At 34.4% G+C, this 12,434-nt stretch overlaps 1 protein-coding gene across 3 annotated transcripts in view; it reads left to right on the forward strand.

The window, feature by feature from the left end:
- The window catches only part of LOC110101725 (phosphoglucomutase), a 47,540-nt gene extending 35,442 nt beyond the window's left edge, over nt 1-12,098 (forward strand). For 2 of the 3 annotated variants that reach the window (XM_020829750.2, XM_020829751.2), the window contains 3 exons: nt 6,967-7,063; nt 11,518-11,595; nt 11,787-12,098. In XM_020829750.2, coding sequence (XP_020685409.1) covers nt 6,967-7,063; nt 11,518-11,595; nt 11,787-11,897 — 286 coding nt within the window. In that variant the 3' untranslated portion in view covers nt 11,898-12,098. Of the gene's footprint in view, nt 1-6,966; nt 7,064-7,718; nt 7,829-11,517; nt 11,596-11,786 lie in introns of all 3 variants that reach the window. The other variant, XR_002303743.2, reaches the window with a different exon arrangement.
- The last annotated feature ends 336 nt before the right edge of the window (nt 12,099-12,434 follow it).

The raw sequence follows: 12,434 nt of genomic DNA on the forward strand, positions 1-12,434 counted from the left end.
TGCCCCCAAACACCCGCATGGGCCCCGACAAGCATGTTATTGGTACACACGTGACACATAGGGATGCTGCGCAGGTCAATAAGTGAATTCAAGTTTGAACCCAATCATTATATGCATATCAATAGGAGTTGATAGGGTTCGAACCTTCAAACAAATACATGATTGTGGGGACCGGTGTATTTATTTTAATACATTCATATTAGGCCTTCAAGGCCTATAATAAAGAGAATTCACTAAATAAAAGCATAAAGCCTATGAAACCCGATCCTCCTAAGCAGGTAAATAGGAGTAGACTGGGTTCAAATCATCGGATAAATATGTGTTCACAAAATTGACCGAAATATTTATTTTGTACATTCATATTAGGCCTTCAAGGCCTTTAACAAAGGAAATTCACAAACAAAAGTGTGAAGTCTACGAAACCCGATCCCCTATCGGCAAGTTCATAGGGTCGACAAGGTTTAGTCAATGAATGACCCCACACCCCGTTGATGGATGCGTTGAGTGTATATCTCAATCGGAGGGGTTAATTCTAAATGTTTCAAAATATCCTCAAACTTTCACCAAATTCAAATATTTTTCAAGTGACCTCAAGGTCACCACGATGATGGTCATGTTGAGCGAAGATCTCATCCGGAGGGGTTAATCATAAATATTTCAAATGTAACCCATATATCCGAAATTTAAAGCTCCCAAAAATCCAAATTCCAGAATTCCCAAAAGTCTAAGATATTTAAAATGAAATTCAACCATCAAATATTTAAAGCAAAATCCATCCACCATCCGCAACAGTTTGCCAAGGTGGACAAATTAAAATTTACTTAAGCTCACATTGAACTAATGCCTGGTGAAAAATATCATTATGATCCATTATCAAACAATCTCCTGTTAGTAAGGACGTGGTACGTGTCCTCTAATCGACGGTTTTGCCGCCAAATGGCATCGCAAGATAAACGGTTATAACTCGGGGCCCTCTAAACTAAGTGGTTTTGCCGCCAAATGGCACAATGAAATATCGGTTATGGCCAGAGCCACTACGTTCCTTATTGGCATCAAATCTTTGAGATATGAATTAATAGGATATAATCGATAGGGCACAAAGCCCTCTGTTAGCTAAGGTGGATTCAAAATTGTCCCCTTAGACAAATATTCACCCCAGGTCTACAAGGTCCCCTTGGACGAGCAACCCATGGTTGCCGACAAAGATCCTTCTGTTAGGTTGGGTCGACTACCTCTTACTAAGTAGACCAGGGACCATGATAGCCCGGGACGACGGAACCATGGGATCTTGATCGGGTCCATCATCCATTCCTCCCACCATCCGCTTTAAGTGTTAGATGGTGAAATTTCCATTTTAAATATCAAAATTACCAAATTCTCCAACCATTCCCAAATTCAACTTCATGCTACTACTATATGCCAGATGTATGTATCCCTACGTATCTGATTGATGACTAGCCTTAATCGAAAGTTCTCTCTTTTATCGGGAGGGGTAATTAACTATAGGGGTTTGCGCCTATTAGAAACCAGAACTCAGATCATAAAGTCCTTGCAAAATGAGGGCTAAATTTCTGGGTAGTGTCTTATCTACAATCCATCTGCCTTCCAAAATTTACCCCGGCACTTAAATCTGTTAAAACTCCATCGCCGAAGAAAAGCATCAAAGCGGGCGAATACCGGGGTCGAATTTTCGGAGCCCATAGTGTTAATGTGGGGGGAGGGGATTGGAGAGAGAGAGAGGGGGCGGGTAGGAGGGAGGGGTGTATGAAGGAATTATTTCCCAATCTTGTTGTCAAGATTTGGAAAGTAAATAAAAGAATAGGATCTTTGAAAATTTCGGTCAAAGAGGGATCATGGGATTTGGAAACGTTTCCAAAGGGAGTGATTGGAAATTATGAAAGAATTCCAATTCCAACCTCAAAGGGGGGGTCGGCGGCATTGATGGCTAAGGGGAACAATTAATGAGAGAGATTAAGGCTTCTTAATTTGGGTTTAGGAATTAGGAAAAGTATTTAATCAAATCCAATTTGACATCACAAATAGATTTAAATTAAGAACTTTCCTAAAATAGATTAGTTAGGAAAGAATTTGAATTTCAAATTTAATTGATTTGGATTTCAAATTGATCTTAAATTAACTCCAACCAAGTTAGGAAACCCAAGGAAGAGGTGAGAGGTGATGGGGGCAGTGGCTAAGGGGGCTAGGGTTGGCGGTTTGGGTGGAAACCGTGGGTGGGGATGTGGGGGAAGGGGTCGGGTGAGCAAGGGGGGGTGGGGTGGGGTTTGGGTTTAGCCAATGGAAAGGAACTTATGTGGTGGTGGTGGAGGGACGTTAAGTGACCGACGGCAAGGTTTTGGGAGGACCTTGGTCGGCGGCTAGGTAATTGAAGAAGGGGTTAATGAGAAGACAAAATAAGGAACCACAAACCCGTCCGTCTCCAAGTTTGGTGGGTGATCCGATCTCCCTCTCCTAGGGAAATCAAAGGGAAGAAAACTTATCATTCATTCATTAACTTGCAAAGAAGAACAAGGGGGCTATAAATAATCTTTTATAATGATTCAAATATAAAGGATCACAATGCCCCTAGGGCTTACATACGATCTCCCTTAATAAAAGGGTATAACGGGAAAACTAATAAAGCAAATACAATATGCCATCATAAATAAGAAAATACATAAAACAAATCAAAAATACAATGATTCAATCGTGGCCGTAGATCGACGACCACGTCTCTGATAAACCTTCCATGATCTAATGTCCCCATTATGCTTGGTTACGTTGCTTCCTCACCCAGTTCCATATAGGGGTGAACTCTTCTAATTTGCATGCATGCACCTTTTCTTTTTTTAATTCTTCCATTTCCATTTAAATCATTGTTCAATATTTTATTTTTCTTCACCTTTTATTTTAATATGTATAGACATTATATATTTATATATATAACACTATAAACCTCAGTAATTAACTCAGTCTCAAGTTGATTGTATATTTAATATTTAATATATCAAATACTTAAACATGTAACAGTATTCTTTAATAGTCATATAGCGAATATTTCACATTTATATTTCTTCTATTCTTCTTAGTCAATTCATTTATATGCTAATCATTCAACAACAGAATAATATAATCATGCAATAATTATAATAAATAAAAAGAAATTGAAATAACATAAAGAAATTTGGAATTTCTATAACACAATTGAAATTACTCACTTGATTATTTTTGTGCTTTAATTCTTTTCCAATTCTCGAGCTTAATATAGACTTCAATAGTCTTCCCAACTCAATTATGAAAATCTCTTTCTATTCAAATAACACCCATTTGCATTAACAACTTTATTAAAGTAAAACATCTTCAAAATATTCTGAATTAATTTGATCTTTAAGGAAAACTTCAAATGCGTCCGATATTATCTATAAAATATTGACTCCTAATTTAATATATCTAAATTAAATTTCATAATCTATTGCAACTATCTAAATTTATAAAAATTAATTACCTCAATAAGCCTTTTTCTCTTTCTCTTTGAATCGAGTCTCTCCCATAAGATTTCTTCTTTCTATTTGACAATCACCTATTATTTTGTCAATTAGAAAAATTCTAAATAATAATTTAAATCACTATTCTTTCCTCCGTCATTGAGATTTAATTTTTTATTTTGAAAGGTGTAGAACGATTTGAAAAAATAGGAAAATTGAGCCCAAGATTCATGGGTCCTTTTGAAATCATAGAGAGGATTGGAAATAAGGCTTATAGATTGGATATGTCAGTGCATATGCAAGGAATTCATATTGTGTTTCACATATCAGTACTTTGAAAGTTTGTGTTAGATGAGTCAATGAGAATCCAATCCAAATCAATTGACTTGCAGCCTGATTTGAAATATGTTGAAGAACCTAAAAATACTGGAATATAATGTGAAAAACTTGAGGAAGAGGACAATACCTTTTATGAAAATTTTATGGAAAAATGGATCAGATAAAGATGCTACTTGGGAGAGAGAAGCAGAAATGAAAGCTCAATATCCATATCTATTCAATTAAGGTATGTTTTTTAATACTTGATTTAAATTTTTAGGATGAAATTTTTAGAAGAGAGATCATTATAACTGGCTTAGCCGGCCTGTTCAATTGAACCAGCTGGCCACGTATTAATTCCGTGAACAGAAACGAGCAAAGATGAGATGGATGCAACTGGGAGCGGACGAACGAGTGCGCAAAAGAGATTGCAGAGTTTATTTCGTCATTTTTAGCAATTGATCGTGTTTAGGGATAAGAATCACCAACACCTTTTCATTCTTATCGTTGAAGAATTGGTAAATTGAAAGAAATCTCAGTGAACGAGAAGAACGACCAGAGGAAAAGGGAAGAAGGTTTGTTGAGTTTTTTCTTTCTATTTCCATATAAATTTCTTTGTTTTGCTTCATCTAAAGCAAGTGATGTTTTAATAAGGGAAAAGAAAGAGATTGGAAGGGAAAGAAGAAATTTTGGGAGAGAACGATGAAGGATTTTTGGGAAAATTCTCATTGTAAGTGAATTTTTTATCGTGTAACTGTTATTAAATTTTATTATTTAAATCATATTTTTATAAAAATTTATGTTGTATGATTTTAGAGATTTTAGAAAGAAAAAGATCAAATTATAGGATTTTGATTCTTCAAGAAATAAAAAATTAAGATTTGAGGTAAGCATTAATGAAATGAATATTTATGAAAACTTAATTGAAGAAATGATAAATTTAATTGATTATGTATCCTTTAGGTTGTGCCAATGAGCAAGGACTTGGAAGAATCAAAGTAAGTATTTATAGAATTTTTCTTTATTGAATTTTTCTATTTCATTTTGAAAGAAATATGTTATATAAGCGTTTTAAGATTTTGATTTATTTTTGGAAACTGTTACATATGAAATAAACAAATGTATATACAAATACGAATATGTAAAAGAAAAGGTATGTAAAGGGAATACATATAAGAGAAATGGAAAGTAAAGCTAGAAAGCATTTATATATATATATAAATAAATTAAATGTCAAATTTGTTAAAAGAAATGTTACGTGGAAATGAACAATTATGATTGAATATAAATAAAATGACTTATATGAATTATTCGACTTATAATACATGAAATATGTATGTATATGGATATTATATTAAGAAAGAAAGAAGTATATATATATATATATCAGTGTTACTGTTTTATGATTGATAATGATTACTCACTGAGTTTACATGATAAACTCAACCCACTAAATTAATGTTTCAAGTAGATCTCCAAAGAAATAGAAACGACAAAAAAGAAAATAGTATGTTTATAAAAGACGTCACATCAATGAAAATAGTTAAATTATGATTGATGGAATTATTAGCCTTGATTAGTGGAAAAAATAGATTTAATGGAATATTTCTTGTATTAGTGGCTCTTTAGTTGGATAGAGAAGTCTTTATATTATTTTACTTATCAAAAGGAATAAAAAAATTTACTACCGTCCGATTTTCGTTTCTGCCTCGTTATTTCAAGCATCCGAGTCGGGTCGTGACATCTTAGTATCTAATTTATTATACTAATCATTAAAAGCTAAATTCTTTACAATAGGTAAATTTTTTACAGACCTCTTTATATCTTTTTAAAATTTTTGTGCTTTTACACATAAACTTAATTTTTATAAAAAATATTAGTTTTAATCTTTTCTTACACATTTTGATTCCACCATCAACTATTGTTACTATTATGAGTTTTTTCTTTTGAATTTTCCACACATCCTTTGCATATGCTTAATATTACTAGCTGTTTTTCCCGCATAACATTAGTTTCATCTTGCACTGTCAAAATTTTAAGATCTTGAATCTTATTCTAAATTTTTTTTTTAAATATTATTTAAATGTCGCATTTATTCCTAGAATAACATTATACTTTATTTTTCATATTATGCCTCTTCATCTTAAAATCCAAAACTAATAAGCGATGCGGTACATAAACTTTCACTCGGAATAAATTTACAATATTTGCAATTTAAACGATCTATTTAAAAAAAAATCAATCTTAAGTTTTATTATATCCATTCTTGTAAGTGATAAGATGAACATCTTTTTTCTTAAATTAGGTATTTACTATTTAGCAATTACAAAATCATAAGGTAGGGAAAAAGTTAATATGGTCATACCACCTTCATTAGTAGCTCTAATCTCATCGCTACCATGAATACTTTTGACCCCTCCAATAAAAACTATTTCTTTAAAAGATATCCTTTGTATTAATTTTTCTAAGTCATACTATTGTTGCTAGGTCCCAAGTCCTAGATAAGAAAAGTGAAGGATTGCGTTAAGTAGTCAACAGCCAGCGTAAAATTTACGAATAATTATGACTACCATGTGTAATCACAAATGCAAAAAGATCTCCATAGGTTCATTCTATATCCCTACTCTTTTTTTATGAACAATCAGACTCGACTTTTAAAATCCATGTGTGAGCATTGGTCACTAAAATGAATTTTTTATACTTGGATGGTCATTATTCCAAGCATGTTGCTTGGTTACTAACCAGGACAATATTTTCATTTGATTTTATTTCTTCACCATTTCTTGTATGTTGTTACTCTGTGTGTGGAATGGCTTGTATTCAAACAGCTATGCTAATTTTGTTTTCTGCTCTTGATTGTTTATTCTCAATAGAATTCAGTTCTATTCTTTGATATGGAAAACCTACTAATTAAGATAAAGCTTTAAATGTTTTTTTGTTGGTTTATTGTAGATGATTTTTTTTTTAAAGTAGGTGATAATATTTACACAGGAAGTTTTGCAGTTGATTTCTCATTATAATTTTTACTTTATTTTTTTGAGGTGTCAGTCTTATTTTATACATTTTGTTGTACCTTAGTTGACTCTTGAAGAGGAATGATGACATCATCAAATACTATCAATGCATTACTGACAATTTTCTTTTATGTCCCATGTGGTACTTCCAGATCTTTTCATGAGTACGGGGAGGCTGTTTTGAGAAGTTTGGAGAATGCAGTCAGTTCTGATCGTAAATTGCTGAAAGCACCAATCAACTATGAAGGCGTATGCTCAGTAGTCTTAGATTATTAAATTATTAATGGCCTTCTTCTTTTGATGTTGATTCATAAAGTAATAATATGGTTTTTATCGATGCATTTAAATTTGCTTTACCTGCCACAAGCACACTCACACAACTGAAATCAACAATGTTCTGTTGCAGATTGACTAACATTGTATACTGCTCATCAGCCTAATATTTTCCTATTGATAGACTCAGCTGTCACCCCCTTGATCGAGTTAACTCTACTGTCTGCTGTTTAGACATCTCACTCTTACGTATAAACCCTAATGGTCTTTCGTTATAAATAGAGCTCTCAGGGAATGGAATGAATAACTTCTGATGAACAAAATGAAAACTTTTAAGTTGTGGTTGCATGCTTTTCTTCCCTCACCAGTTCCTCTCCTTCCTCCTCTACCACTTCTCTTTCTTTTCCCCTACTTCTTCCCTCCCTTGTTCAACTACCACGAATAATAGTATCAGTGTCTGATTCTGAATTTCTGATTTAGTGATTGCTTTTCTTTTTTGCTGGAAATATCTATTTTAAGTTACTTTGTAAGCACTCTTTTGTTGTTTGCTGCATGTTCTTGTTTTTCCCCTCTTTTTCTTAAGCCGTCTCTTGTTATTCGCTGTAACAATTTGTTGTTTTATCTCCTGTAGAAAGCACTACAACCTCTTCTCCATTAGCCCCACCTCTGATTGAACCAAGTCAGCCCAGCTCCCCTAATCAACCAGAACCTATGCAACCCAATCCAAAACCTCCATCCAGGGTGAGTAACCAGTAACCATAACAAGCAAAAATTTTTCCTTTTATACTTATGATTTCAAAGTCGGGAAGCTGAATCTGCTTCTTGCCGTACTCTTTTAGCTGAAATTTCCCACTTGAAACATCCACACCAATTTTGAAAAACCTGTTTTGTGCTGCATGATGTAAAACATATAACCTGAAATTTAGCTTATTGAAATTTTGCATGCTTCCTTGTAGCAAAATGTGTCTTGTTTTTTACTAAAATGTTTTCCTAAATCCAGCCATCTCCAAACGCCAAACAATAACACCATCCGGTCATCTAAAACCTGGCTAAAATTGTATATGCTGAAATTCTCAAATCAGGAAACTTTCATTTATCTGCCATTTCCTATTTTATGATCTAGGTTGTCTGATTCTGGAAATTTTTTATAGTTGTCTGGAATTAGCTTTTGCTTGCTTATTGGGACTATTGCATGCAATAGTTTTTTAGCATCAACAATAATTTTATACACAACTAGTTGCATTCATCTTGCAACATTCGTGAAATTGCATTACACCTAGTTCTATCAATATCAAGACAGCGTGAAAACATTTCAAATGGGTCAGAAAGGAACAAAAAAAAGTAGAAATAAATTTGCAGACAAATATAGGACACTTGTGCATAGGTTTGAGACTTTGGAATGCCTAATGGGTTTACCAATGGAAGAGTAGATAATTATGGGTTAAAATAATTATGCGTAAGCTCAAGGACCTGGACAAATAACTTAATGTCTTCCTTTCAACCTTCTCCACTAGTTGGGGCCTATGCTAAAAGAACCTCCAGGAGTCTGGTAACCTTGCCCATTATGGAATTAGGAATCCTAGTTATTTAATGAGGTCACATCAATGACCTGCTTACCCCGTTTTTTCCACTTAAAAAAAAGTTAGAGAATTCCTTGTATCAAAAGAGTACATCTACAATGTTGGGTAAGGCCTTTGGTGGTTGTGATAGTGATTTAGGCGGGGTGGGTAATAGCGGTGGTAGAGTGGACTAATGAGGTAGTTGTTTATGCTGTGTGGGTGAGGGTGTTTTGTCAAGATGTTTGTCCTTGAGTGGCTTTGCTAATTCGTTTGCTTGGTCAAATGTTGTTGGTTAATGAATGCATATGTCCTTACAAAATTCTTGTTTTAGATCAGATTCAAAATAATTTTGGAAAAAAAAACCCATCGACGTCGGATATCGGTTAAGAAGGTTTTCAAACAAGAGTGGGCACTCAACTGTGGGCTCCGAAAATTCGGCCCCGGCCTCCACTCGCTTTTCTTTTTCGGCGAGGGAGTTTAGCAGGATTTCAGGGATCCTGCAGAGCTACGACATGATTTCATTTTTTTTTTCCTTTGGGTATTGTTCAGAGGTCAACATCAACATCGGTTAAGAGGTTTTCAAACAAGAGTTGGCACTCAACGATTATTTTTTTCTAAGTGGGTTTAGCAAGTTTTTTGTGAAGGTCATAGTATTTAGAAGGTTTGAATGATGTGTGATGGGCAAATATGAAAGCTTCCCAAGTAGGGATGTAAATGAACCGAGCATTCGACGAGCTGCTCGTGGTTTAGCTCGATAAGAGTTTGTTCATATTCGTTTGATAAGATAAACAAACAAGCTTAAACACTTTTGATAAATACTCGATAGCTAAACAAACGAGCTTGAACAACTTGACGTTCGGTTCGTTTATGTTTACAACAATATCATTTAAAGATCGCGAATAAGCTCGATTAGAGTTTTGAAAATAAATATTATTAAATTAATTTTACTAATTTAAAATTGTCATAATTTATGTTTAAATCCTCGTTCCATTTTCCTCTCCCGTTGTCGGCTCCCGCCTCAGCTCCCGCTCATGCATCAAGGAAAAAAAAACTGTTGGTTTAGTCCCACACTGTGAAATGCTACATGATCTTGCTCTATATAATGATACATAGTGGGCTTTCATTTGAAAGATGGCTTACGGGATGGGTCAGGTCTACTATGAAATCTTGGACATCTAGCAGACTGGATTGGCAATTAGGGCGGACATTCTGCAAGCTGCTCATTTTAAAAAAAAATATATTTTGTTAAACGAGCGGCCCATTAATAGGCTCTGCTCGTTAATAGGCTTGACAAGCCTAAAATGAATCAAGCTCGAACATGAACACGAACTGAACTCTAACAGGGGATTTTTAAACAAGCTCGAACAAGCACCAAAGAAGCTCGAATCTTATCGAGCCAAGCTTAAACACAGTCTTGGCAAACGAGCATGAGCTCGAACATGCCAAAGCTCGGCACGGCTCGGTTCATTTGCAACCCTATTCCCAAGAGATAAAACAATTGGTTTTGGTGAGCCAAAGTTACCAGTCTTCCGGCAAGCTGTTCATGTGGAATGATGTGAGATTAAGTTTATCTTTGTAGATAATTGATGAAAGAAATGACACTGTTCGATTATTTGGATCCAAGTTTCAAAATTAAGGGTCTGTTTGGGGCAGTTACAACTTCTTATAAAGATGGTTATGATGGTGTCGTGGGAAAAGTAAAATTTTTAAAAGCTATTGTTGGTATTAGAAATATATTCTTTTTTGAAAAGTTTGACAACAATTTTCTTGTAGCTCCCACACATTAGTAGATTTGGTTGTAAAAAACAGCTTTGACTATAAAAATTTCTAAAAAGTAGTAAGAAAACAGTAGCCAAATGAAAGCAAAGCAATTAGAAAGTTATCCCAAATAGGCCCCAATGTCATTGAAGCATGGTATGGAAATGCGCATAGCTTTGAATGGATTGTCACCCATGATATCTTTTGAGGCCATTTTTGTCGGTTATTGAAGTTGGCTTAGGTTCAGCATGGAGTGAAGTTGGAGTTGGAGTTGTGGTTGGGATTTACCTCGAGGAGATCTAAATGGAACTTAGTATCTTAGAGCAAGATCCATTTCGAAATCCTCGAGATGTTTTGGTTGCTTGCGGTTCCAATTTGGATCCCACTCAAATAGGCTCGTTAAGTGGATCCTCATGGCTCAACTTCGTATCATAAGGTTTTTTCTCCATAAATATCAACATAAAATACTGTCTTAGGTGTTGAGTGGCTTGCAACTATATTTATGGCAGTATTTTATTTATGACTACAATGGTGCGATGAAGAAGCACCTCTTCATGTTTAATGTTATGATCAAAATTTAATCAATATAGGTTTATAACCGATGAATTCTTTGTGATGAGTACAATAAATGATTAATCCATCAATTTTCTTATGTACTTATTTCTAAGTAAATCCACGATTTTAAGATCTATACCTTGCCCAATCATTTCTTGCATATTGTTAGGCTCGTCATACATGTTGAAGCATCTTTGTGTTTATCTTTTACACTGCTTAAGATTTTGTTTGGGACGACTTTCTTATTGCTTCGTAAATCATTTCCTATTACAAAAATTAAAAATTTTATACCAGAAAGCTGCTTTAAGAAGCAGAAAGAAAGCCGTCCCAAACGAAGCCTAATAATCTTAGTGTAGTTGTGTGATTCAATTTTGCCTACTAGTGTTCCAATATTTCACTTTAACCATCACTTCTTATAACAAGATCATTATTTTGTTGAAAAAATTAAGAACAGATAAAGAATATTTATGCCCGCACATCAATAGTTTGTTTTAGCTCCAATTAGATTTTGAATTGCATCTGGGAGATTACTGTGTGTTCCTGTCTTTTGATTTGCAGGTTAGAGTCTCAGGTCATGGTGGGTGGTTCCTTTTAAGACTTTCACTTCATGACCCAGTTCTTCCACTCAACATTGAGGTACCAACTCTCCTTTGATTTCTTTTTGTCTCAAATTCGACCAAATTGGCTCCGCTCGAGATCATTTAGGGTTTCTTCGAGCCGATCTTGAGCCGGAACATGATTAGTTCGAGATAAAATCATTAGCAACCCTACCTGCAACTAATCTCCTCCTGCATGAATTTTTTGATTTCTTTATCAAACCCCTACAGGCACCAAGCCATGAGGATGCAGTGAAACTGGGACTATCTGTTCTTGCTGTTGTTAAGGAGTTTCCTGCTCTGGACATTGCAGCTCTAACTAAATTTGTGCAGATAGATTGAGCTCCTACACTACAAGAATGTTTTAAAGAAAACCTTCAGTTTACCTGCCTCCAGGTTTGTCTGCTTTATATAACTTCTACATTGCCTAAGCAAATAAAATTTCCAAGTTTTTATCATAAAATTTACATTTTTCATCCTTTGATGATTATTCCAAGCTATTCACAGTGCAGACTAAGACCTAATAAATCCCTAGTGTATCTATAATGTGTATTCATTGAATACCTTAGGCTTCGATGATTTTCTTACTGCTTCTAGTATAAAAATTAAAAATTTTGTACTAAGAAGTTGTTTTAAGAAGCAATAAAAAAAGCTGTCTCAAACAAAACCTTAGTCCCCTCTAATTGGTTTTTTACCTTTTAATTTTAGTCGGCGGTCTGGCCGACGACTATCGTGCTTAGTGAAAGATTTAGGCTTAGTTTTAGACGGCTTTTTTTCTACTTCTTAATGCTTTCTGGCATAAAAATTAAAAATTTTATACTAGAAAGCTGCTTTATGGAGCAGAAAAAAAAAAAAACCTTCTCAAACGAAGTCTTACTA

Source organism: Dendrobium catenatum, unplaced genomic scaffold, assembly GCF_001605985.2.
Source record: "Dendrobium catenatum unplaced genomic scaffold, ASM160598v2 fragScaff_scaffold_772, whole genome shotgun sequence".
Taxonomy (NCBI): Eukaryota; Viridiplantae; Streptophyta; class Magnoliopsida; order Asparagales; family Orchidaceae; genus Dendrobium; species Dendrobium catenatum.